Source organism: Hyaena hyaena, unplaced genomic scaffold (genome assembly GCF_003009895.1).
Source record: "Hyaena hyaena isolate Hyena2069 unplaced genomic scaffold, ASM300989v1 scaffold_335, whole genome shotgun sequence".
NCBI classification, from domain to species: Eukaryota; Metazoa; Chordata; class Mammalia; order Carnivora; family Hyaenidae; genus Hyaena; species Hyaena hyaena.
This window is the reverse complement of record NW_024080968.1, coordinates 652,529-679,493: the sequence shown is the minus strand read 5'-3', so window position 1 is coordinate 679,493 and position 26,965 is coordinate 652,529. Positions and strand designations below refer to the sequence as shown.

The window sequence follows — 26,965 nt, the reverse complement described above, 5'->3', positions numbered from 1 at the left end:
AGGGGCATCTGGGTGGCTCAGTTGGTTGAAGGTCCAACTCCTGATTTCGGCTCAGGTCATGCTCCCAGGGTCATGGGATTGAGCCCTGGGTTAGGCTCCACACTGAGCATGGAGTGTGCTCAAGATTCTCTCTCACAGTGCCTGGATGGCTCAGTCCATTAAGCGTCCAACTCTTGATTTCGGCTCAGGTCATGATCTCACGGTTCATGAGTTGGAGGCCCCACATCAGGTTCCATGCTGACAGTGCAGAGCCTGCTTGGGATTCTCTCTCCCTCTCTCTCTGCCCCTACTCCACTTGTGCTCTCTTTCTATCTCTCTCTCTCTCTCTCTCAAAAGTAAATAAATAAGGTTAAAAAAAAGATTCTCGGGGCACCTGGGTGGCTCAATCGGTTTAGCGTCCAATTTCAGCTCAGGTCATGATCTCACCGCTCATGGGTTCATGCCCCACATCGGGCTCTGTGCTGACAGCTAGCTCAGAGCCTGGAGCCTGTTTCAGATTCTGTGTCTCCCTCTCTCTCTGACCCTCCCCACTCACATTCTCTCTCTCTCTCAAAAATGAATAAATGTTAAAAACAATTTCTTAAAGACTTTCTCTCTACCCCTCCTCACTTTTGCTCTCTCTCTAAAATAAAATAAATAAAAAGAATTATTTTTATTTTAAGAAGAATCAAACTTTTTGATTCATAAAGCTGTTGTATGCTTTTTGAATGCTTTTTTTTTTTTTTAAGTAAACTCAACATGGGGCTTGAACTCACAATCCCACATCAAGAATCACATGCTCTACTGACTCAGCCAGCCAGGCAGCCCTTGTTGTATGCTTTAAAAAAAATTGATGCAATAGACTCTTTCATTTGTCCAAGATATTAATGATCCTTATTCTGTAGTCTGGCTCTACTTGCTCTCCTAACTCAGTTTCATCCTCTGTGAAGCAGGAATAATAAGTCCTACCACTGAGTTTTCATGGTGATTATTAGAATTAACATAAAACGATGGCTGGCATGTAGTGCATTAAATACCGAACTGATGAATAGAAAAAGCAAAATAGTAAGTGTAAAATACCCGGCACATACATAGTAGGTACTCATTAAATGAAAGTGTCTGATCATTATCCTCACTGATAGTATCTGCTGAGACAATGACATTCAAGATTTTACCCTCTTAGTTTTGACTCTGTCATAATACCACCACCCCTTCCACCCCCAGATCCGGGGCATGGACTGCTTCCTAACTTTGCCGAGGCGTGAATTTGAACTGTAAGCTGCAAGCCTGGTGAGTGGGAGTGAGAATGTGTCCAGAATCTGTCTCCCAAAATGGCTCTATGTTTTCATTTAATGTATGAAGCCAGCTAACCCTCACCACCACCCTGAAAGGCAGATGTCATTATCCCAGTTTCATGGGATGATAAACCTGAAGAAAGTACAAGCGGTGGTCCACAAGGCAGCAGTTTAGGAATCTGTGCGAGGCAGTCAGAGTTCTTTCTGACTCAAGAAATGGACTCTCTGAGCCTTAGTTTATTCTTCTGTAAAATGGGTCTGACAGTGGCTCTTTTGTCAATTCTGCTGGAATTCTACTCATCACTTGGCCTTTGATGTCAGGACCAATGAGTATGGTCCCTTCTGAGGATCAGAACCATTCAGGCTGAACTCCACCACATTCTCCCACTTCCTCTGAGCCTCCATTCCCCTAAAGCATCACACTCTGCAGGTAGTTAGCTAGCTGCCTATGCCTCTGCCCCCCCTCCAGACAGGGAGCAATTAGAAAGAAGTACAGGAGGCCACAATGATGTGATTTCCCCAAATCTTAGAAACAGGGCTGCCCTCTGATGACTACATAAGATAAATCAGAGGCCAAATTGGTGAGATGAGTTGCCATTGACCTAGGGGGCAAGTTGAAGACCAGCTCCGGTGGTGACGTGTTGCTAGGGCCATAGGAAAACATCACTCTTTTCCTAGGCATGTGCAGACTTTGTAATAGTTACAGCCCTCTTTTGTCTTGATCACAGGGACCGATGGGATCTTTCTTCAAAATTCAAATCACCTCTCTCCTTCACTTTGCCCTCATGGGGTGTGTGGTTCACTGTCCCTTGCCATGTCTTCTCACAAGATATTCAGGGTCGAGCAATTCCTGACCAAGAAACAAAAGCAGAATGGTCCCATTCCCCAGTGGATTTGGATGCAAACTGGTAAGAAAGTCAGGTTCAACTCCGAGAGAGGGCACTGGAGGAGAACGAGGCTGGACCTGTAAAGGATCGCACATGAGACGGCACGCGTATTTATGCTGCACAGAGGTCACGTGCTTCGATCCCACTGCTCTGTAAACATCACTGCTTCCCAAACAATAGATGTGGTTTTTAATGTTTATTTATTTATTTTGACAGAGAGAGAGAGAGAGAGAGAGAGAGGCAGAAGGAGGGGCAGAGAGACAGGGGGAGAGAGAATCTCAATCAGGTTCTGCACTGTCAGAGCAGAGCCTGACCTGGGGCTCGATCTTACATACCATGAGATCGTGACCTGAGTCGAAATCCAGAGGTGGGTGCTTAACCCGCCAGGTCACCCAGGCGCCCCCAATAGACATGTTGTATATGGGAGATTATTTTTCTCGGTTACTATGCTTTTGCAGCAGTAGGTTGGTTTGGTCATAAATACGTAAGATGTTTTGTTTGAAAAAAAGTCAAATCAGACAGTGCTATTACCCTGCTTACAAGCCTCGAGTACATTCCCATTGCGCATCGAACAAAACCTAGACTCTTCACAGCAGAGGTGACAGGCCTGCATTAGCTGGCTTCTCTCTACCCTCCTCTTCCCTTTGCTTTGATAATACAACCACCCAGTTCAAGTCAGGATCTTCCCTACTTCCAGGTCTTCCCACATCATGCTGTTCCTTCCACCTGGAACATTCAGCCTTTTACCCTCCACCTTTCACCCTTCACCTGGAAACCTCCTGTTCGTTTGTGAAGTCTCTATGCAATTATCACCTCCTCAGAGAGGACCTCTGTAACCAGGTATGTAACTCACCTGTTGGAAGGCAGGGAAGTGAACCTAAGCATTCTCCTATCACATGCACCACAGTGTAGAACAGACTTTATCTGTTTGCTGTCCCTGCTGTGGGGGGGCTGTGAACGCTCTGGGGACGGGCACCACGCTCTGGCTCGGCACACGGAACCAGCGGCCGGCATGCACTGAGCACTCAGCAAACATATGTGGAGAACACAGATGAATTCTCAGGTCGGGAAGTCTTCCTACAGCAGATAGGAGCCTCTCCACAGTTTCCTCCCGGGCCCAGAGCTCCAAGGTCAGGCCCACTGGCAAGAGTGGGCCCTTTGTTTCTTCTACGACAGCTGCCTCAGTTTCTCAATAGCTGTGCTGGACGAACCAGGTCAGTTCAATAAAACTTGTGACAGAGTCTATTGGAGCAAAGGAAATACTGACCAGGAAAGGAACCCCCATACGTCCTGGGGCTCCGAGCTCTAGCAGCAGGCTTACAGTCAAAGGCGGAGGGGTGAAGGCAAGGGACAGTGTGACAGAGGGACTCTGGTCAACAGGACCACCCCAATCTTACACACACACACACACACACACACACACACACACATAAACAACCCCCATTGACTGAATGCCTACTGTGAGCTAGAAGCTGGAACTTAACTTATTTTACCCCGTGTAAGTCCCTCACCAGCCCCATGAGTCAGTTTCTATTGTCCCTATGAAGATAAGGAATTTCAGAGAGGTCAGGCCAATTGCCTCCGAACCCACAGTAAAGATGACGATATTCAGCCAGTATAGCCATACCTGTTGTTAAAGTAGTGAAATTCTTCCATAGTTGTTGGTAAATAGTAGCTGCCTCAGCCCCGTGAGTGGCCCGCAGCCCTGACCTCTCCCTCCACCACTAACCTCTTCACTTCCCCACATTCCAATAACTCCTGGACACAGGAAGTAGAGGCAGAGAAATTCCCCTAGGGAATCTTCTCCAGGAGCTGTCCAGATCTTTCAGTGCTGAACTCATTCCCCAATGGCTGCTAAATACTTTACATCTATTGTTTAGCATTCTCTCTGCTTCTGCCGTAACCAAGATGCTAGGGAAGAGGATCCAAAGAGCCATGCTTATCACTGGCTGGGGGCTTATCTCCCATCCAGACAGATGGAGCAGTTGCAAGACCAGTCACCCAGAAGAATCTACAACTTCCCCCAACCGCCTCCACTTGGTTCCAGAAGGAGCAGACTCACCACGAAATCCTAGGATGCCTACCATTTTCTAAGAAATTATTGAGCCATTGCTGTGAGTCTGCTCTGAGTAAGGTTCTTTTTTTAAAACAGGAGAAAATCTAATCTGTGGGGGATCCACACAGACTTGGAAATTCTAAAGACATTCAGGCAACATGATACTTATACATATGAGCTAAGGCGAGGCGTAGGGGTCTGAGGATCCCAAGGGGAGAAAGACCTTTAGCAGGAAGGTGAATAGAGATGTTTGGAAAACAAATGTTGCCCTATTGTGCAGAGAAGTTCCTTGAGCCAAGACAAATCTCTGAATCTCTGTTAATAGCTCTCTTCCTGGTAAAGCAGGCAGTTGCAGGGGGAGGTAAAGAGCTTTCTCTGAATCCACTCAGTTTGGATTGCTTTTAACTCAAAATAATGTCCCTGCCAAAGTGGTCCATCTTGGGGCAGCCTGCCCTTGGCCCCCACGGTTCCCTCCTCTAAAACTTCCTTGAAATTTCATGCATTAAAAATTGATCTGGTAAATTGTTCTCATGGAACCATGTTCTCCATGGTCGCATGGAACCAGTCTTAGTCCTGACAAATAGGTCAGTTCAGTTAACTCATTTCAGGAGGTAGTGAAGCAAATGTGTTTTCAAAGTTGGGCTCCTGGTTCAAGAAATCAGATATTAAACAAGAGGCATTTCTATGGAAACAAAAGAAAACCAATGGTTAAAGATTAAGTCAAAATATAAATCCATTTGGGGTTCTCAGGATAGCCAGTGGAGCTTTCTAGAGGTCGAGCTCGAAGCATCTTCAGAGAGAGTAAGAGGAGGCCCTGGCATTCCAACAGATTTTCCTGGTTTGTGGTTCAAAGGTCTCTGGTGATCTGTGAATGGCCCACACAGCAACAGGCTTGAAGATTGTCTGTATATGAATCAGAGCGTTGGGGGGGTGGGGGTGGGGTCTGGAGCCGACAGCCAAGAAAGAACTCTTGAGACCTCTTTGGTGCAAAAAAGGTGATTTTATTAAAGCACAGGGACAGGACCCGTGGGCAGAAAGAGCTTCACTGGGGTTGTAAGAAGTGTGACCAGTTATATGCTGTGGAGTTGGAGGAGGTAAAGACAAAATGGAGGTTTCCAAAAGGACTTTCTAGGCTAAAGAGGACTCAAAGGATACCGGAGGCCTAGCTATTGTCAAGCTAAGGTTGTTTTTCCCTCCAGCCAGGTATTAACATTAAGACAGTAGGGAGTTTCCTGGAGAAGTGTTATACTCTTGTACTTGCCTCAAGTATTTGTCAATGGGCTGCAGGTTATAAAGAGATTTAGGCTTATTTACATTTCCTTCTTGCCTTTGTTCCCCACATCACTATGGAGGGGAGGATGATGTTAGGGCTCCAAGAAACTGAGTCTATGGGTTTCTGGAGGTTAGGCTATTGATAAGATTCTTTTTCTTGTGATTTACTAAGACATTTGTAAACTGATGAAGACCCATGTCCTGCAGGACTGTGATCTCTCCATCAGTTAACCATTTGCTTTCTCCTTTTCTTAGCTCTAGGGGAGCCAGCAGTGCCTGGGCAATGCCACAGGTATCCCACCCAAGGGGAGGAGGGGGTTTGTGGGGTCTCAGCTCGCCTAATGCTCCCTCATCAGTGTCCATTGAGTTAAAGTATCCTGCTGACTATACCAACTGTTCGGGAGGAGGAATTTCCTCTGCCTTTCAAAGTCCTTCTGGCTGGGGCGCCTGGGTTTCTTAGTCGGTTAAGCGTCCGACTTTCGCTTGGGTCACGATCTCGTGGTTCGTGGGTTTGAGCCCCGCGTCGGGCTCTGTGCTGACTGCCAGCTCAGAGCCTGGAGCCTGTTTCAGTCTGTGACTCCCTCTCTCTCTGACCCTCCCCTGCTCACGCTGTCTCTCTCTCTCTCTCTCTCTCTCTCTCTCTCCTAGAAATAAATTTTTAAAAAAAAGTCCTTCTGGCTGGACTTAGAATCAAATTCATATGAGGCAGATTAGCAGGAGAAAATCAAATTTAATAGCATAAGTACAGGAAATCCAGACATGGAAATTCCTGAGTAAGGGTCTTTACAAGGGGACTTGCCAGGGGGTGCCCCAGACATAAAGAATGGCCAGCGAGTGGTTTCCAGAGCGTGGGCATGAAGCTTTGAGTCTACTGTTCAAGCCCCAGATATGCCACGTAATAGCCATATTATAAATGACTTAACCACCCTGCGCTTCAGGCTTCTCTCGTGAAAAATGGAAGTGAAAATAATAATTTCTACTTCAGAGGATTGGGGTGAGAGTTCAATTAGATGTAGTATGTAAAGTCCCAGGAGTAAATAAAATTAATGTGAAATCTATAAAACAGTGCCTGCCCACTACTCTGTTATATTGGTAAGTGGTAGCTATTATTTTTATATACTGGGTGTGCTAGACATTTCTCAAATCTCATTGAATATGCTTCCCAATGACCTCCTGCCCTGCCACACACACACACACACACACACACACACACACACACACACACAGCTGTAGATGTTGAACACGACCTCCTACGCCAGCAGGGGGAGCTGGCCTCACACAAGAGGCTGCTGCACTCTCCTGCTGGGGCGGTCACCTGACTGCTCACCCCAATCTCCAAGATACCCTCCAGTCTCTTCACTTGCCCTCGCAAAAAATACACGATAAGCCCCAGTTCCTGGAAGAATGATCTTTGCAAATTAAATTATCGTGAGTTATGTGAACCCCCAACCTGCCGGAGCTGATGCTAGACTGGCTGTCTGCCTCTTGCCCTTTGCTTCCCACTTAAAAAACCAAGTCACCATGAATTTTCGTAATGATGCTTTATTCGTCTGCGTTAGTCATTTTTCTTCTCTTCCTATCTGAGGCAGAGAGTTGTCTTAAGGGAGATAGCACAATGCTGCAGAAAAGACTCAGGACTTGAAATTAGACAGACTGGATTTGAATGTTGACTTCACTACTTCATCAAACAACCCTGGGCCAATATCCCCACCGCTCTATGCCTCAGCTTCCTCCTTTGTAGAATAGAGGCAGCAATATATGTACCTCATAGGAATGTGAGGAGCAAATGAGATAAATACTATACAGAACTTATCTCATATGTATCCAGGCTTCATAATTATTTGAAAAATAGAGCAAATTAAAGAATGAAATGCCCACATACTATATCGTCCTCAGGGATTAGTATAAAGAGAAGGACTTGGACTTTGAAGTCTGACTGACTTAGGTACCAAAGGAGCTGTGTGGCCTTAGCAAGTTTCTTTGCACCGCTAAATCTTAGTCTTCCTCATCTGTAAAAGGGGCACTCTGATACTCCGCAGAAATTGGTAACTTTGAATGAGATCATGTTATAATAATCCCCAACACAAGACATAGACCCACAGCAAATACTGGCTCTCTTTCTTTAAGCAGATAAACGTAGGTTTTGACCCTTATGAGCCACCCTATCAGAAATCTTTCCAGTGTGGTTGCAGGGATTGTATTTCAACAATAATTTATATAAAGGGCTATGCTTGGCTTATGAATGTTTAGGAAGATTCAAATAGAACATGAGCCAAATTCGTAGAGACCCTCCATTTGCCCATGGTTTGTTTTTCTTTGTTTATTCAGTGCTGCAATAAATAAAATATTGACCGCGTATTGTGTGCCAGATAAGCTCTAGGCGCTGGGGATACAGCTAGGGACAAGGCGGTCACCATTCCCGCCATGGAACTTAGGACTAATGCAGAGGCCAGACAACACGAAAGTAGTGATGCTGAGTACCTTGAAGGAAATTAGAGCATGTTAAGGGAGCAGAGTGGGATTGGGAGGGGAGGGGTCAGGGAAGCTCTGTCTGAGGAGGTTTTAGAGGAGACCTGGATAAAGTGAAGTAAGCATGTGATGATCGGAGGGAAGAGCACTCCAGGAGAGGGAACAGCACATGCAAAAGCACAGAGGTGAGAGGAAACTGTGTGTTCAAGGAATGGGCAATCAGGCCGTAAGACTGCAGCTGGGTGAGGACAGGGAGACTGGACATAGATTAAGTCAAAGTAGCCAAATGACAGATTATCTGGGGTTCTGTAGACCGAGGTGAAGCCCCTGCCATTCTAAAGATGGGTCATCTTACAGCTTAGGCGGATGCTGGGGGGCGTGACGGGACACCAGTGGTGCTGGAGACATGACGGGATGCCTGCAGAAGCAAAACCTGAGTGACAAGAGTCAACCCCTAGGGACACCTGCAGGGTAGCCCTTGTGGGGGTCAGAGAAGGTGACTTCATGGTAACAGGACAAAAGGCGGGGCTCTCTGGGACTCAGGCAGATAGGCTGGTGGATTTGCCGGTGAGAAAATAAGAGTTTTCTCCTTATTGTTTCTTTCCTTCTTTTTTGTTTTGTTTTGTTAGAGAGACAAGTATGAAGACAGAGAGTCTGTGGGGGAGGAGAACCGACAGGCCATGGAAATACAGGGCTGTGTGGTTACCCCACAGCGGGGCAGACGGACCCACTTGGGCCACAAAGGGTCTGCATTTCTCTCTGGCCTCGTCAATTGCTGGGGGCACAGGCGAGGAATGAGGAACTGGTGATGAGCCTTGTTTAAGCAGAGTCGGGATTTTCCAGGTGAGTCGATGGAGAGAGAAGGGAGTACGGGAGGGGAGCATGAACACGGGGACTCATTGTAGTGGAGACCAGAGCTCAAAGCTGGGAAGCGCTGTGGCAGAGGGGATGCCAGACTATCGGAATGTGGAAGGTGTGTGGATCAGAGAGCTGGGAAGGGTATTTCGATACCGTCTGGTTTCAGACATGGTTTCAGAAGAACTGAAAACATGATCGATAATTCATTCACACAATAAATACATATCGAAGGCCTACTACAGTTTTTAAAACTACCTACAATTTGGAGAGTCAGGGTGGCTCAGCTGGTTAAGGGTGCGACTCTTGGTTTCAGCTCAGGTCATGATCTTGTAGTTTGTGGGGTCAAGCCCCTCCCTGCTTGGGATCCTCTCTCTCTCTCTCTCTCTCTTGCTCAAAATAAGTAAACTTAAAAAATTTTTTAAAAACTACCTACAATCTAATGAGCACTTAGTATGTCAGGCACTGTGCCAAGCATTGTTCATTTACCGCATATCATTTAATTCTCAGGACAGCCTATTACAGACATTGCTGTTATTATCCCCATTGTACAGATGAGGAGACCGAGGCTCACTGAGATCTAGTAATTTACACAAGAACACCCAGCTGGTAAGTAACAGATTGCTCTGTATGATTGACAAGGCACAGGGGTTGTAACTAGAATGTTCTACCATGTGCCAGTTATGGGTCGGGTTTCTGTCATTGTGACATTCAGCTTCAGGCTCTTCCCCTACTTGATCCCATCCTGCAATCAGGGCACCTCAGCTGCACCCAGGGTAGCAGCTGGGGTAGAGGTGGAGGAATGTGGAATTCTTCCCTTGTTTACGGTCTTGATGGGACTCTCAGTCAGGGAGCCTGACCTCCTTAGCTGAAGGGAGAGGACACATTACCTGAGCTCAGCCAACCAGACTCTTGCTCCAGAGGCTTTGATTCTTTTTTTTTTTTTAATTCTTAAAATGTTTTACTTATTTTTGAGGGGGTGGAGGGGCAGACAGAGAGGGAGACACGGAATCCGAAGCAGGCTCCAGGCTCTGAGCTGTCAGCATAGAGCCCGACGTGGGGCTCGAACCCACGAACCATGAGATCATGACCTGAGCCGACATCGGATACTTCACTGACTGAGCCAGCCAGGCATCCCTCAGGGACTTTGATTCTGATCAAAGGTCTGTTCTATTAAGGGTGGGGGGGAGCACGGAGCTAATGCATTTTGACTAACTCAACACTTACAGCATCTCCAGTCTCTGTCTTTTCCTTGCCTGGCTCTCAGCTTCCTGTCACTCCTGTGAGTTTCCCCCAGCCTGCCAATAAACTTCTTCTCTGCTGAAGTTAGCCAGAAGTGGCTCCTGAAACTTGCAGTTAAACCTGCACTGGCATATCAGGAAAGAAGGACAAAGTAGTATAAAGCTAAAATGAGTGACCTGTTCCTTGGACACATGTGTCCTGAGCAGGGCCAGAACTAGGGCAAGGCAAGTGAGGCACCAGGGCACTAAATTAAGGCGATGTCACCTTTAGACCATGTAAGTGCAGGGCTCACTCTAAAAGATGCCCCTCTCCCCCCTTCTCACCCCTCCCAGAAGTTAATGGCCTAGAGAACAAAGATTAATTCACTTTTACATCAGAGTATGAAGTGACCGGAAGTATTCAGGTGGCTTTCTGCTCCGCGTGCCCCTCTGGGGACGCTGGCACCTTCGGTGTTGTGGCGCTGTCATCCCCCAGCACATCATCATCATGACAAGGTCAAGGCTGGGGCCAGCTGGTGAGAAGGACAAAGAGCAGGGAGGATGCAGGCCTACCGAGTAAAGGCCTAGCTTGAAGTTTCATACATCACTTCCGTTGACAAGAGCCTGGTTACTCAGCTGTTCTTAACTGCAAGTGGGGGTAGGCGGTGAAACATCGCTGGGCAGCCACGGTCCTGCAGAAGAAGGGAGAAGGGCTTGGAAGGACAGCTGGTCAGCCACGACAGTCACTGCCCACACGGAGCCTGTTTCTCCGTGATAGTCAAGGGTGCTGGTTGTAAGCGCCATGCGGGCTCAGGGGGGGAGAGGTATTCAGGGACTGGGATAAATGAGGAAGGCAGGGAGGCATAGGAGATTGTTCCTCAGGAGGAGAACTGTAGGGATTACCTTCCCCCAGAGCTCAGGAAAAAGAAGGTAAACACGGCTCGCCACCTTGCCATGGGGCAGGAAGGAGGTCTTCTACCCAGCTTGAACCCTCATGGAATCTCACCATGGACTCCTCAGCATCACAAGGTCAAGGCATGGAATCTCACAGTGCAGTGTGGTAGACAGGATGGGATTCGAGGTGAGGAAAGCTGGATCCACTTCTAGCTCCTGCGTCGCCCTCAGGCAAACCCTTAACCACACCACACCTTAGATCCTCCTTTGTGAAATGATGGAGATGTATCATCAACAACAATAACAATAAACAATAACAGTATGAATAATAACAAAGTTGGGGTGAGGATCCCACAAAGCAATGGTCTGTAAAAGGCTCTGATATCCAGCAAAATGATGCAGACCAGGGAGGGGCAGACTACAGCCACAGGCCACCATCTAGAAAAGTTGAGTTGTGGTCAGAGAGACCATATGGCCGAGTATTTACTATCTGGACCTTTGTGGAAAGTTCCAGGAGGATCTCTGCGGGAGGGGGCTGTATTGATGTTAGCTAGCACCAAGTTTCAACTCCCCTGAGCACCAGTTTATTCACTGGTAAAATCCGACTAACAAAAGCTACCTTCAGTTCCAAGCTGTTTCCACGATCAAAGGAAACAACTTATGTAAAACTGCTTTGCAGATGGTCAGGTGGCATATAAATGGTAGTCACTATTTCAGACTTTCTGAGTAGTATCAATTTCATTATTTGGTCTCTGCCGAGCATCTGTGAAATGAACAACAAAATGCCTACTTCTCAGAATTGTTATAAGGGTCTGTGAGACAAAATGGTTAAACCATAAGCTTTAGAATCAAACCAGCCCAGTCTGGTGTCTTGTTCCCCTGGTCACTAGCTAGCTGTATGATCTCTGGCTCTCTGGAAACCTCAGTTTTCTCATCTGAAACAAAGGGATCAGCATAATACCTTACATCAGGGTTGCTGTGATTACAAAGGGAGATAGCCCAGTGAGGCCTTGGCTCGATGCCTGGCCTTGCTCTGATCCGCAGGTGCGGTGACAAATGCCACCTCCCACGGGTCCCCACTGATCGTACAGCAGAGCTGTGCCCCTTTGCCTGTGCTCAGCGCCCACGGCCAGCCCCGGGTGCCGGTATAATTAGCTCCATCTCGGTGGTGAGCAGCCACGGCTTCTCACAGCCTCTGACACGACTGTCACCTCCCACTCAGTTATCTCCACCGTTGAGTGTGCTTTACATGCCCGCTGGGCATGGGACTGAGTGCCACCAGAGGACAGCTCAGCCCTCAAAATCTCCCAAGGAGCTAAAGCCTTTTCCTTTACTCTCAGGCTGTGCCAGAAGAAAAGTTTGGGGGAGAAAATGCCACCTCTTGGATCAGCTGAGGAATCGCGTTCCTCCTGACCCCACGGCCACCGGCCACCGGGGTGGGTGGTGAGGGTGGGGAGAAAGAAAGCCTGTTTCTTTAAGGGGCCTCCGCTAGTGGGGCGGGGACAGCCTGCGCTTCCCCTGGCAGCTGGGCCCGCCCCGCCTTGAGTGACAGGCAAGCAACCCAATTAAAGAAAGAGAATTCGGCGTGACGGCGGAGCGGAGCAATGAGAGCCCGGGTTGGCTTGCGGGGGCGGGGTCCCGGGCAGGCAGGGCGGGCGGAGGCTGGTGGAGCCGCGGAGGCGAGACCCGGGTGCGGGAGCTGGGCCTAGGTCGGCGCCCTGGTGAGTGAGGGGCGCGCCGGGCGCCGGGGCGTGGCGGGCCGCCGAGAGAGGCCCGGCCGGAGGGACGCGGGGAGGAGAGGCTGGGCCGGGAAGGGGGCCGGAGGCTGCGGCCTGCATCCGCCTCGGGGACCGAGGAGCTGAGGGGCTGGAGGGCGGGCCCGGGCTGCACCGCTCAGGTTCCGCAAGGGGTCGCGGCCCAGTCGGGCCACCGGCCCCCAGGGACGCGGATTTGCGATCCGGAGGGGCGTCGGGTGACGGGGAAGGAGGACCGGGCCTTGAGGAGCGGAGGGAGGAGGAGGGTGGGAGGATGGAGCTTGCGGGCGCGGCGAGCAGATGGGGGAGGGCCGGGATGGGAGAGCGCTCCCGGGCGCCGGGGGAGTGTTTGGGGCTGGGTGGCCTCGTCTGCGGTCCTGGAGTCTCTCTTGACATCGCCGCCTCCGAAGCCCACCCTGCTGGTCACCCGGCCCCGTGGAGCCGGCCGGCTCTGTAGCCCCCGGCCCACCTACTCATCACCGCCGCTCTCCCTCTGTTCAGGCGTCTGTCGCCTCCTACCTGAACTGTTGCATTGTCGTACCTGATGTGTCCCCGCGCGCTCTGGCTGCTCTGCTGTGGGCCTCGCACCGTGGCCAGTGGGATGTTGGGAAATGCACATCAGATCAGGACACCGCTGCTAAAACTGGCCAGCTGCCCACCTCTTGCAGGATGGGCCCCAGGTCCTCACCCAAACCCTGGAGATCTGGTCCTTCCGACCTCTCCCTCCTGTTCAGTACTCTTCACTATCATTCTTCTATTCCTTCTACATTACCAACCCCCCGGGGGGCGGGGGAGGCGTCTTTGTACTTAGTCTTCTTTCTGCCTGGGCTTCTCTTCTTGGCCTGGCTTACTCCAGTAAACTCATCTTGGTCCTCCAAATCTGCACTCAAGTATCACTTCCTCGGGAGGCATCCCTGGGCTCTGACTCCTCCTCCTCCTCGTGAATTCCCCCACTTTTGTCACCCTGTGCACTTCTCCTTCAAGACACTTGAACAGTTGCAGTTTTACTTTTGTGAAAGTATTAATGTCTGTCCACCCCATCGGATAATAAGGCCCAGAAGACAGTGTCTGGTTTTGCTCCATGTATCTCCAGTGTCTTCCACGAAGGACCAGGCACTGTAAATATTTATTAAAAAAGGGAATGGAGGACTTGGCTTTGACAGGAGGGAGGGGTGTGAATCATGGTCCCTGATGGCCTGCCAGTGGAAGAAGGAACCCAACACTGCAGTGCTTTCTGTGTGCTCTATGCTAGGGCAGTGTTCAACATCCAAAAGAAATTTAATGCAATAGGGCACCTGAGTGGCTCAGTCGGTTAAGCTTCCGACTTTGGCTCCATTCATGATCTCGAGGTTTGTGAGTTCGAGCCCCGCATCAGTCTCTGTGCTGACAGCTCAGAGCCTGGAGCCTGCTACAGATTATGAGTCTCCCTCTCGCTGCCCCTCCCCTACTTGCATTTTATCTGTCTGTCTGTCTCTCTTTCCAGAAAATAAACATTTAAAAAAAATTTTTTTTTAATATTTTTATTTATTTCTAGGATAGAGAGAGACAGCATGAACAGGGGAGGGTCAGAGAGAGAGGGAGACACAGACTCTGAAACAGGCTCTAGGCTCTGAGCTCGCAGTCAGCACAGAGCCCGACGCGGGGCTTTAACCCACGAACCTTGAGATCATGACCTAAGCCAAAGTCAGGCGCTTAACCGACTAAGCCACCCAGGCGCCCCTTAAAAATTTTTTTTTAAAAAGGGGTGTCTGGGTGGCTCAGTCAATTGTGTCTGACGTCAGCTCAAGTTATGATCTCATGGTTTGGGCTCTGTGCTGACAGCTTAGAGCCTGGAGCCTGCTTCAGATTATGAGTCTCCCTCTCTCGCTGCCCCTCCCCTACTCGTGTTCTGTCTCTCTCTTTCTCTCTCAAAAATAAATGAACATTAAAAATAATAATACAAAAGAAAAAATATAATGCACTATATGTAATTTAACTTTTATAGTAGCCACATTAAAAAAAAATTAGTAAAAAGAAACAGGTGAAATTAATTTCTGGAACACATTTTAGTGACTATATTCCAAAATAATATTATTTTGACATATAACCAATATAAAAACACTATTAATGAAACAGTTCACATTTTTGTGGGTGTACTAAGTCTTTGAAATCTGGTGTGTTTTCTGCCGCATGGTCAGTCCATTTCAGTTTGTGGTAATCACATTTCCAGGGCACAGTGACCACACAGTACACAGGTTAGTAGCTGCCATATTGGGCTGTCCACTTTTGGAAACTTTGTATACCTTGTGGCATTTAATCATCTTTACGGTCTTTGGAGGTAATTATTATCTGCATTTTACTAACAAAAATAGTGCAGCTTCTAAAATTTTTTTTTTTAATGTTTTATTTATTTCTAGGAGAGAGAGAGAGAGACAGCGTGAGCAGGGGAGGCTCAGAGAGAGAGGTAGTCACAGACTCTGAAACAGGCTCCAGGCTCTGAGCTGGCAGTCAGCACAGAGCCCGACGCAGGGCTCGAACCCACGAACCGTGAGATCATGACCTAAGCGAAAGTCAGACGCTTAACCGACTAAGCCACCCAGGCGCCCCAAAAATAGTGCAGCTTCTAAAAGTTACATTGCCTGCTGGTGATCATCCTAGAGTTTGTGAGTGGAGGAGGGAAGATTAGGACCAGGACCCCATCTGTTCATCTGGAGTCTGGTCTTTCTATACCCTGTGCTGTCTGTAGGAGGTGCCCCGCAAACTCAGGGGTGCAGGGAGTGGGGAGTAAACTTGAAAACAGTGGCACCTTGTGGATATATTGCCTGTTCCGTCTGGTTTCAGGCAGAGTAATGTCCAGGTGGCCCAGGGACAAGCATCTTAGATGCAGTTGGAGGAGAAGCGTGCAAGGCAAGTCCTTCTTCAACCTTGTCACTGTACCTCAGCACCGTCTACGCCACCTCGGCCGGGTCCCAGGAGCTGGGTGGAAAATATACGCACCCTGCAGCATCTCAGAGATGCTGGGACACCATGCTCAAGTTAACAGTGTGGCTGTTCCATGCCACAGTTGCTCACTGAGTGAGCTTCCCCTTTTTGTGAGGCCAGCACTGCTCTAGGGCAGGAGGAATCATAGCCTTCGTCTTCAGGATGCCTACGGCGGAAAGACGAGACCGGACCCCAGGGCGATTAGATGCTGTGCCCGAAGGCCGTGTGCTGCAGCGAGGAACGAGAATCAGGGGTGTGCAGAGCCTGAAACGTTGCTGCGAGGCCAGGCTGTTTTGTGTTTCAGAGTGTTGACTTCGAGTTCCTAAGTGGGGTGGGTGCTCTGCAGCCGGCCCCAGTGCCTGCATAGATGCTGCCTGGCTTGTTTTCTTGTCTGCCCAGCTGGTTAAGGCATTTGAATCTGTCACCCCACTGGACACGCTGGTTTAGTGTGAGTCACCAGGAACGGTTCGCTGGGCACCGTTATGTGCCAGGCCTTGTATCGGCCACTGCTCTGGAGCTGACAAAACAACTCTCCAAGGTACTTCTTCTAGAAGAAAGCAATAACAGTAGTCTTAATAATAATGATGATGATAGAACATCGCCGGCAGCAGGGCTTTGCCTTTTGTATTGATTTTCCTCCTCGATCGCCTTCACATACGTTCTCATCTTGTCGTTAATCTCCGGCAGCCAGGCGGGAAGGGCTGTTTTATGCTGGGGACTGCGGTTACAGCATTTTTGTCACGTCTTCAAGTTCACACAGTCGGAATTCTGCTGACTCCTGTCAGGTGTTACGCTTAATATCCACACCCACTATATAGAGTAGGGCTGATTTGAATCCCCTTTTTACAGATACAGAAACTGTTAGAGCTGGATCCAAACCCAAGTCTGTCCCAGTCCAGAACGCAAGCTCCTGATCGCTAAGTGACACCACCTCCCTACAAGGTCAAGGTGGGAGGAGACCTCAAAGACATCTAGTCTAACCCCCTCACGTAGAGCAGGACAAGAGGCCCAGAGAGGCCTGTGCCTGTGGCCGGTCCGGGCAGTCAGGTCTCCTGCAGACGGGGAAACTAACCTGGACATGGGGGGTCAAGACCTTCTTTTGTCCCCAACTGGTAGCGTGGCCTTGCCAGCGTCTCTGGGCCTCCGCTCTCCTATTTATAAAATGAGAGGGCTTGGCCTGATTTTACAGCGTGGACAATGCTGTGTTGTTCGGGAGGGTGTTGAAGGAGTCAGGCCCACAGCTCGGGGGTTTCAGCCATAACCCTGGACTCTTCCCAGCTCGCCACACCCCCTCCCTGCACGAGCTGCTGCCCTGTCTCTACGGAGGGTGTCTTGTTTCACTTCCAGAAACTGAGGCACATGGCCTGTCAACACTGACCCTTCTAAATCCATTGATTATTGTAGTTAGGGATTTGTGCAGTTCCAGGCCATGAACAGTCCACTGTCAGTAGTGTTTTTATTCTCTTTTCAAAGGCAGTCAGGTCTCGGGCATCCTGGACGGGGCATCCTGAGCAGTACTTTCAGTGTGGAATTCTGCAGGCCCGGCAGCGTGCTGGGCCTTGTGCTGAAAACTTCAGGGAAGAGGAGTCTGGGGAGTCGACGCGGGCGGATCTGTCCTGCTTTCGGGTGGCTAACAGCCCTGGCCTCGGCAAGGTCACCTGGGTGGGGCGGGGGCGTCGGTGGCATGCGGTGGGCATTGCTGGCACACAGGGTTGAGAAACACAAGCCTGGAGTCTGCTTCTCAGACTTGAACGTGCACATGAACCACCTGGGGGTCTAGTTAGAAGGCAGATTCTGACTGAGCGGGTGACTGGCTGTGTCGCAGGCTCCCCCGTAATGTGATGCTCCCGAGGTGCCACTCACGCTTGGGTCGCGAGGGAAGAGGCCGCACAGAGAGAATGGCCGGCCCGCGGGACTGTGACGGGTTGTGCGAAAAAGCGGGAACGCAGGTGGGGACGCGCTGAGTTCGGCCTGAGTGGAGAAGGCCAGGAAAGCCACACAGAGGAGTGATAGGTGAGCTGGGCCTCGAAGGATGAACAGAAGATTGCTGGTTGTACAAGGTGGAGGGAATAATGGCTCGAGGGAGGACACAGACTCAGAAGAGCGTGCTGTCGGAGGGGACAGGATGTCTGGTGTGATGCACTCGCGTGATGACCATGTGATGACTGTGTGATGACAGTTCCAGCCTGAAGAGTCACGTGGGGCTGGAGGAAGCCAGATGCTCTGCTCAGAGTTTAAACCCTGCTCTGTAGGTACAGGAGCACCGCGCCGCAAAGGCTTTCTGTGCAGGGTCAGAGGGGACCCACGTGATCCTCGGGGTAGGTGTTAGGGAGAAGAGCCCGGTTACCCAGTTCCCATACCTTCCTCACTGCATTTCGGCTCCACGTTAGTGGCTTTCAGGTGAGTCTGGTGTCCCGCAAATTTCTATTGAAAGAAAAACCAGGGGCGCCTGCGTGGTTCAGTCAGTTAAGCATCCGGCCAGCTCTTGATTTCGGCTCAGGTCATGATCTCACGCTCATGAGATCGAGCCCTGCATTGGGCTTTGTGCTGACAGTGCTGAGCCTGCTTGGGCTTCTCTCTCTCTCTCTCTCTCTCTCTCTCTCTCTCTCTCTCTCCCTCCCCCTCCCTCCCTCTTTCTCTCTCTCTGCTCTTCCCCTGCTTGCCCCCCCTTCAAATAAATAAACTTAAAAAAAAAAGTCAGCTGCCATTGGCATGCCGGTCCTTCTGTGTTTCTAGCAGTGAGTGGTGCATGGCAGAATTTGAACCTCTGCCAACCCCACTCCCCCCTTCTGCACCTCAGAGCTCATCCTCATTCAGTGGCCCAAACTAAGGGAAGTTGAGTCACTTCTCAGATGAGAAGATTTCAAAAGGAGAAGCCTCAAGTGAGATTGTGGTTTTGATTAGAAAGAGGGTGTGGCCTCCCGCTCCCTTCCTGGTGTGGCGGACTCTGTCGCAGAAAACGTAAGCCATGCTCACCCCCACAGCCCCCTCCCATTCAAAGGCAAAAGAAGAGACCAAAAAAGCACCTGTCAGTCCTTATCCTGAAAAGATCAGGGGGAGGAGGGGGAGCTGGAGACCTGCATCTTCATTCTGAATTCCTTACTGGTGGGAAGGGACCCTCCACGGCCTCCTCTCTCTGCAGATGGGCTGTGCTGCCCCCGCCCTGGGAATCCAGTTCTTTGGAGCCGGCACTGCCTGACTGATGACTGATACAGCTCCCCAGGGGCCCTTTGTAAGGGTGTTGACTTTATAAACCCACCTTCCGGAAGCCACCTAGGGAATGCTCCATTGGAGACGGTGCTACTATTTTTCTTGTTTCCCCAGCTTTGCCTTTGAAAACCCAGAGCTTTCATTCTCCCGTGTGAAACAGAATTATCTTCCTCAGATCAATGTGCGCCTCTCTCCCGTTCTGTGGCTTGTTTGAGTTTTCCAAGTCGGCTTTACATCTGTAACACTTGAAAGGGGATGGGAGGTGAGGGCCCCGAGTTGTTTCATCCGGAAGAGCTGTTCCTACTTCTCAGGGACCCCCCTGGGCCTGGATGTGAACTGCAGCTCCCTCATCCTGGCTGTCGTTGAACTCTGGAGCACTGCTGCGCGGCTGAGCAAGAGGCTATTTATAACCCCGCGAGTTTTGCAATGTTATTGAATTGCTTCGACCTAATTTCCACTTCCTTTCTAAACTGAAAATGAGAAGAGTAAGCAAGCCAGGGCTGAAAGAGCTCCCCACAAGGAGACCCTTCACTCGGGAATGTGTCCTAGAGGATTACTGCTTCTGCTCTCCTGTCTCCGGGAGCCTCCGACAGAGAGAAGCAGGAGGGCCATCCGCCCCTTTCTTGTCAGTAGAGTCGGGGGCGCTAAATCTGGTTTTCCGGTGAGGAAAGTTCTAACGCGGCGACGACAGAACTCTTAACAGTGGAAACGCCGTGTAGCTGGAGGGTGGGGGGACGTGGGGGGAACGGTGAACAGCCAGAACACTTCTCCCCAGTCCCTTTCCGTTCAGAGGCGGCCCTGGTTCACCTGGGTTGAGGAGGTGAGAGCCGATGGATTCGCGCAGATGCCGGTCCTGACCGAGCTGCACCTGCGTGCCCGGTGCCGTGCTAGGTCCATGAGCTACAGGGTGCCCCGGCCTGGAGGAGGAGCTGGTGAGGAAGAGAGACGTGTAAACACGTGACTGTTGTCATGGTGTGTACACTAACCATAATACCTATAATGGGGTGGGACGGGAGCCTTCATAGAGGTCTGGACAGAATGCTGGGAGAGACCATTGCGGCCCTGTCCAGTTTCATTTTGCTGGGGAAAAGCGGGGAGAGCTGAGAGTGGTGGAGAGGAAGTGACCTCTGAGCTGGGCTTTGATGTTTGAATAGGAGCTCTTCTGACGGTCCATGGAAGGAAGAGGACACGCAAAGGTACAGAAGAAATGAAAGAACCCGGCCTGCCTCGTAGAAATGCCAAGTATTCTGGGAGGATCGGGCTGGATTGTGAAGAGCCCAGTACCACACGAGGAAGTGAGGCTCTCACAGTGGAGAACCGTTACCTGTTAGAGCAGTGAGCTCTTGTTAATATGAGTCTGTTGGCTTCCGCCTGCTTAGGTGCCAGCTACAGCAAACCCACAATTGTCTAAACACCTGCTGTGGGCCGCATACAGCACTCCCTGCTTTCCACATGACCTTCACACCACGCCAGACCACCGGGATCTAATTATTAGGATTAGCTGTGTGACACTGAGCAAAGCACTTCATTTCTCTGTGCCTCTGTTGTCTGATCTTTTAAATGGGGATAGTAATACACGACACAGGGTTGCTGTGTGGATTAAATGAATTAATCTATGTAGTGCCCTTAGAATACCACCTCAGCACCATGCTTTTGTTAGCTAATGTCATCAGCATCAAAGAAGTGTGATGTCAAGGGGAAAGAACTAACTTTAAAGTCCTAAAACTCAGCCTTGAGATTCACTTCTAATAAGATGTCTCTCTTTTTTTTGGAGGCAGGGGAGGCGTGGGAAGGAGCTGTGTGGAAGACACCCGTCTCAATCCATCTGACCTTCAGTTGCCTCACCTGTATGAAGTAGGGATGATTTACAGGGTTCTTTGAGCATCTGCTGTAATAACGCCCTAGAAGTGATTGATCAACTATAAAGAGGCTGTCTACCCATTACTGTTACCTACAACATGATTACTGTTAAGTCACCATATCAGCAGTCTGTTTTATTTATTTATTTATTTATTTATTTATTTATAGTTTATTTATTTTTGAGACAAAGGGAGACAGAACATGAGCAGGGGATGGGCAGAGAGAGAGGGAGACACAGAATCTGAAACAGGCTCCAGGCTCTGAGCTGCCAGCACGGAACCTGATGCGGGGCTTGAACCCATGAACCACGAGATCATGACCTGAGCTGAAGTCATTTGCTAAACCGACTGAGCTACCCAGGTGCCCCATCAGCGGTCTGTTTTAAACACGCCAGACTTATCTAAGTGGGTTTCACTCTTTATTAATTCAGCCAGTGTCAACCGAGAGACTGCTCAGTGCCATCATTTTTTTTTTTTTTAAGTTTCTTTATTTATTTTGAGAGAGGCAGAGAGTGAGTTGGGGAGGGGCCGACCGCGAGGGGGAGAGAGAGAATCCCAAGCAGGCTCCATGCCATCAGCACAGAGCCCGAGGTAGGAGTTGGAGCCGTGGAATCTGATAAGTCATCAGGCTTTTTCCATCTCTTTTTGGGACTTTGTGGTTTCTGGTTTCTGGCCTCTCCTTATCTACACATTCCTGGTTTCTTTCTGCAGAACAGCTTCCTCTGAAAGCTCTTGGTTTTTGCATCTTGTTGTCTTTGGCTTGCCGGTGGGTTTAGCTTGGCCTGGTGCCTGTTCTGGGGCTGACGACGGCATTTCTGCTCCAGGGCCCATTGTGATCCACCTTCCTTAGCCTGTGTCTTTGAATTGAAGAGAAAGAATTGGGGATTTGTCCGCTGAGGCGGAGTGTTCACCTCGGTCCCATTAGCTGGGGCACTGGTAGGTAGAATGTCATTCAATATGAATGGACCGCCTGTGCTTTGTGAGAAGGGGCAGGATTGGCTGAGAACTGTCTCCAAAGACAGTATCCAGAAAATTCTAACAGGTAACGATCGTTTCTTAGCAGCAACGTTGAACTAAGGGCGTAGTTTCTTTGGGTGAGGACTTTGAGGTGGCAGTCTTCATTTGGATTTGTAAGTTCTTTAGAATTGTAGACTTTGAGGGGTGCCTAGGTGGCTCAGTCGGTTGGGCGTCTGACTTCGGCTCAGGTCATGATCTCGCAGTTCATGGGTTTGAGCCCTGCGCCGGGCTCTGTGCTGACAGCTTAGAGCCTGGAGCCTGCTTCACATTCTGTGTTTCCCTCTCTCTCTGACCCTCCCCTGCTCACGCTGTCTCTCTCTCTCTCAGAAATAAATTTTAAAAATATTTTTAAAAAAATAGAATTGTGGACTTTTAGACTAGGAGGCACTTTACACATGCTTTAGTTAAACACTCACATCTCCCAGTAGAGACTTGGGTGAAAGGGATGCTTACACATCCCCGCCAACACTTAGGGATGGGACTGTGACTAGGTCCTGCGTCCGTTGGATCCAAATCCATTTGCTTCTTCAGCAGCAAAGTCATCCCAGTCCAGTGCGCTTGCTACTTACTGCACCTGCACTGCCCACCTATTTTAAAGAGAAGAACTGAAATAAGTAACAAATGGTCTAAGAAAGCCACACTGTTCGGTTCCATGTATTTAAAGTATAAAAACAGGCAACGCTCATGTATGTATGGCAGGAGAAGTCAGAAAGGATACCTCTTGGAGGGCCGGAAGTTGGGGATTGACTGGAAAGAGGTAGGAGGGAATTTTCTAAGGGTGATGAAAATATTCGAAGTCTTGTTTTGGGCAGTGGTTATAGAGAGAGGCATGTATGTTTCAAAAAAATTTTTTTAATGTCTATTTATTTTTGAGAGAGAGAAAGTGTGCAAGCAGGGGAGGGACAGAGAGAGACACAGACTCTGAAGCAGGCTCCAGGTTCTGAGCTGTCTGTACAGAGCCCGACGTGGGGCTCGAACTCACAGACTACGGGATCGTGACCTGAGTCGAAGTCCTATGCTTAACTGACTGAGCCTCCCAGACGCCCCGAGATGCGTGTATTTCAATTACGTGTACTAATATATATATATATATATACACACATGCATATACATGAGCTCTGCAGTTCGTGTATATAAATATACATGATACATAAATTGTATGCCAGTTTTAAAAAATGATCTCACAGCTGTACAGTCATGCCTCCTAATTGTGGCACATTCATCACTGAGGATAAGGGTGCCTGCCCCAGGCATCCAGAGATCCATGGTACCATCCCTGCTTTGCTGTGTCACTGGAGCAGAACTTCTCAGCCAGGAGCTAGTCTAATGGGAGCAGTTTCCAGAGGTGCATCATGTATCTGGGCACATACACATTACATGGGGACCATTCCGCTTGCAGCTGCAGAAGTGAAGCTTTAGGGACCACCAGGCCAGCCCCCTGTAACCCCTTTAGGCTTGATTTAATTCCAGCGAACAGAGATTCGGGCCCACTCAGGGGAGGGGAAGAGCGCTGGCCAAAGCTAGCCCCAGGTTCTGTCTCCTTTCCCACTTAGGAGCTGGTTGCACTGAGGCAATTTAACCAACCTCTGAGCTCCAGTTGCGCCATCTTCTAACAGGAGTAATAATCTGATTCTGCCTACTTCTTGTGGCTGCCGGGAGGGCTCCGCAAAGTCAGTGAAAGCACTCTGAAAACCCTCTCTCATTGTCGTGCTCCGGAAACGCCGGCATTTTTGACAGTTGACTTATGGAGCAGCCCCCGCCCCGCCCCTGCCCCCGTCAGGAAATTGGTTGTGGAAGCTTCCCTCTTTCTGAGACTCGTGGGGGGGGGGGGGCGGAAGGGACTCTGACCCCTTTCCCCAAAGGCGTGTGTGCCACCGATGCTGCAAGGACGGACATCCCTGCTGGGGCCTGAAAGTTGACAGCACACGTGAATGACGGCTTGGCGACAGCTATGTTGCATGTTCCGGGAGAGGCGAGCCGTCCCCGTTAGTGAAGTGTGAACCACTGGAGAGTGGCCGAGCCTAGGGGATGCAGGAGGAAGGCCTTTTTCATTAAGCCAGAGGCCTATCCTGAACCTGCAGGTGAGGGATGTAAATATACATGGAAATAATCCATCCGTCAAGTGACTTCCCTTCATCAGACCCTGGAGAGAAAATGCTTTCAGTACCACTTGGAAAACCGCTAAGCTGGCGGAGTTGCCTAGGGTACCGGTCACATGGGCCCATCGTCCAGCCTGTTCAAAATGATTTGTTTTCCTTTATTTTAGAGACAAATGGGGTTTGGGGGGTGGGGTCAGAGGTACTTCCAGAGCCTCGTCCTCCTAGAGAGGGGCCCTTGTGTAAGGCTGTTCTCACCTCCCCACGCCTGGGCTCTCAGCAGCCCTTGCCCTTGGCAATAAGGACTAAAATAGCATTTCCTGTCCCAGTTCTCTTCCCCATTTTCTGAACTCTGCGTCATCCCACACAGAGGAGGCTCCACATTGTGTCCTTCTGAGGGGTCCTTCCACTGGCAGCAGTGACGAGGGAGGAGGCGAGAGGGTGTGTGGCCGGGCCCTGCCACCACCGGGGTCTAGCTAGAATGTCTGCAGGACAGGAGTGGGCTGGCTCCATCCGCTAACCGCTCGACCGAGAAAAGCCTCTGCCTGTCTGTATCTGTCTCGGAGCCTACGCTTCTCCCTCTCAAGGCCCCACGACAGGAATTTGCAGTAAATTCATTCTTCTACCACACGGCCCTCCTGACCCTTAGACCGAAGTGTCACATTGGCAGATCTTGCTCCCAGCTGATCTGCAGTTGATGGATAGGCTTTGTCCCATTTCCGCTTGCTGGTTTAATCTAAAGAGACAAAAAGCCCAAGGAGAGGTTATGGTGTGATGTAGAAAAATTCCAACCAAGTGTTTCCATATGTTACTTTGGACACTGTCTTCCGATCGTCCAAAACATCTGAGTGAAAGAACGAAGGCAGGCTCTCTGACTCTTTCCTTCTTTCTGATTCTTTGTCTCCAGGCGGCTGTGTCTGTGTGTGCTTCTCGGAGAAGCAGGACCCACCAGGAACAATGCCACCGCCATCAGACATTGTCAAGGTAGCCATTGAATGGCCAGGTGCTAATGCTCAGCTCCTTGAAATCGACCAGGTAAGCACCTGAAATGAGAAGCAGAGGTGCAGGGAGCGAGCTCTGGGAAGTACATGGCATAGGGTGTCTTCAGGGGCAGGGGCTGTCGGCATCAGAGGTAAGGGCCGGCGACACGAACGAACATCAAGGCCTGTCCCACCCTGTGGAAGGTTGGCTCCCCGGCTCGGGGAGGCTTCCCCTCGGAGAGGTGGTCCATGCGAAGGCCTCGGGTTTATCCTTCTTGGCGGCCCTCATCAGAACCTTGACATGAGTAGTATGTGGTTGCTGGTAAAAGATTGATCTCTCTCTCTCTCTCTCTCTCTCTCTCTTCCAGAAACGGCCTCTGGCATCCATCATCAAGGAAGTTTGTGATGGGTGAGTAGACACCGGCCTCGTTCTGGACGAGGGCAGGCCGACTACTAGAGGAACACGGCCAGACCCACCTCCAGTTAGCTGGGTCCTTGGAATGGGGCTTTTGTGGATCGTCATCTTACAAAGGAAGTAGAGCTGAGGAGGATGCCCCTAAGAGCTCCTGTAAATCTTTATCTTTCCTTTAAGCCCAAGAATGCCCCGGCCGAGGTGTGGACGGCATGCAGGACCTGCCCTGAATTGTGTGCCCCACTTCTGTGCGGTGCCCGTCTTTATGCAAGGCCGAGCAAGTTGCTTTTTCAGCGTCTCAGCCAAAACCCGTGGGACCCCCCCATCCTCCATACAGGCCCCCCAAGCCCTTGAACAATTCTGCCAGAAATGAATATCTGCAGCCTGTCGCCAGGCCTGCAGGAGGGCCCAGTGCCTGTACTGTGTGTTTCTTACACAGGTGGTCCTTGCCAAACCCGGAGTATTACACCCTCCGTTATGCAGATGGCCCGCAGCTCTACATCACCGAGCAGGTCAGTGCGCGGGCAGCGGGGTCAGGCCTCACTCACCCAAGGAGGTGGCACTGTTGGCCTTGCTGACCTGCAGGCAGCTTCTGTTTATCAGGGACGCGCCAGCCCCTGCCTCCTCCAGTGGCTGGAAAACCCGTGGCTTCTACGCCCGGATGGCTCGGGGCGCGTGGAGGGGGATCTGCGTTCTCGGGCAGGAAGCACGCGAAAGGAGGCTTGACCAAAGATGCTCTCTACCCCTACTTTAAAACGACAGCAAGTTCTCACGGACTTACCTGGCTTACACAATTCTAGTATTTTATCTCAGCTACTCTTCTTTCTCTTTGCTACCCAGACACGCAGCGACATTAAGAACGGGACCATCTTACAGCTGGCCATCTCCCCGGTAGGTATCGGCTCTCCTCAGTAGTACGTTTATTTAACACATTATATGAGCACCCATCACAGGCCAGACTCTTTTCCAAAAACCAAGACTACATAGAGCTTAAAAAGTCAATCTTTGAGGGAGCGCCTGGCTGGCTCAGTCAGTGGAGCATCCGCCTCTTGATCTCAGGGTTGTGAGTTCAAGCCCTGTGTTGGGTGTAGAGATTATTTAAAAAAAAAAAAAAAAAAGTCTATCTTTGCTCTGACAGCCCGTTGGGAATAAACAAAGGCCTCACTCAAGCATCTTGACAGACCGTTGCTTAGGGAGCTGTGGGGACTCAGAAAAGGGACCACCTGGCGCAGCCTAAGGATTCCCAACAGACCTTCCCAGAGAAGGGCGAAGCTTAGTGCAGCTGTTGAAGGATAGGCAGGAATTCGCTGAAGAAAGGAGAAAATGAAAAGTATCCCAAGCAGAGAGATGTGGTTAGGGGAAGGCGGGGGTGCTGGGTGGCCGAGGACCCGCAGTGGCGGGTGGGAAGGCCAGGCCTGCAAGGGTACCAGATGCTGGGGGCCTCAGAGGGCCTGCTCACGGGTTTGGACTTTGTTCAGAAAGGGAACGTGGGGACATTGAAAGATTTTCAGCAGGAAGGTACATTATGTTTAGATTTATATTTTAGGAAGATCACTTTAGTGACAGTGTGGAAGATGGGCTAAAAAAAGAAGGTTGGCGGTAGGAGGAATCTTTAAGAAGCTAATGAGCCCGCGATGGCAAGTGACTGTGGAGACGGAAGGACGGGCATGAGAAGTATTTAGAAGTGAACCAGGGGATGTGGTGACATCCCGGATGTGGAAGGAAAGGGGAGAATTTGAGGTGACTCCC

At 50.1% G+C, this 26,965-nt stretch overlaps 2 protein-coding genes across 3 annotated transcripts in view; both read left to right on the top strand.

Annotated features, from left to right (window-relative positions):
• The first annotated feature begins 2,088 nt into the window (after positions 1-2,088).
• LOC120243274 (60S ribosomal protein L39-like) lies at positions 2,089-2,244 on the top strand. Its single transcript, XM_039249367.1, has one exon. It carries the CDS (start codon positions 2,089-2,091, stop codon positions 2,242-2,244), a length of 156 nt encoding a protein of 51 aa, XP_039105298.1.
• A 7,127-nt stretch (positions 2,245-9,371) lies between these two features.
• Positions 9,372-26,965, top strand: part of ELMO2 (engulfment and cell motility 2) — a 41,482-nt gene continuing 23,888 nt past the window's right edge. The window contains exons 1-5 of one of the 2 annotated variants that reach the window (XM_039249398.1): positions 9,372-9,422; positions 24,732-24,859; positions 25,173-25,213; positions 25,656-25,728; positions 26,057-26,107. In XM_039249398.1, the coding sequence (XP_039105329.1) occupies positions 24,782-24,859; positions 25,173-25,213; positions 25,656-25,728; positions 26,057-26,107 (243 nt within the window). In that variant the 5' untranslated portion in view covers positions 9,372-9,422; positions 24,732-24,781. Of the gene's footprint in view, positions 9,423-12,585; positions 12,649-24,731; positions 24,860-25,172; positions 25,214-25,655; positions 25,729-26,056; positions 26,108-26,965 lie in introns of those variants that run through there. The other variant, XM_039249397.1, reaches the window with a different exon arrangement.

Bases quoted from the DNA above. Each gene is read 5' to 3' on its own strand.
- LOC120243274 (XM_039249367.1), top strand. From the start codon at position 2,089: ATGTCTTCTCACAAGATATTCAGGGTCGAGCAATTCCTGACCAAGAAA.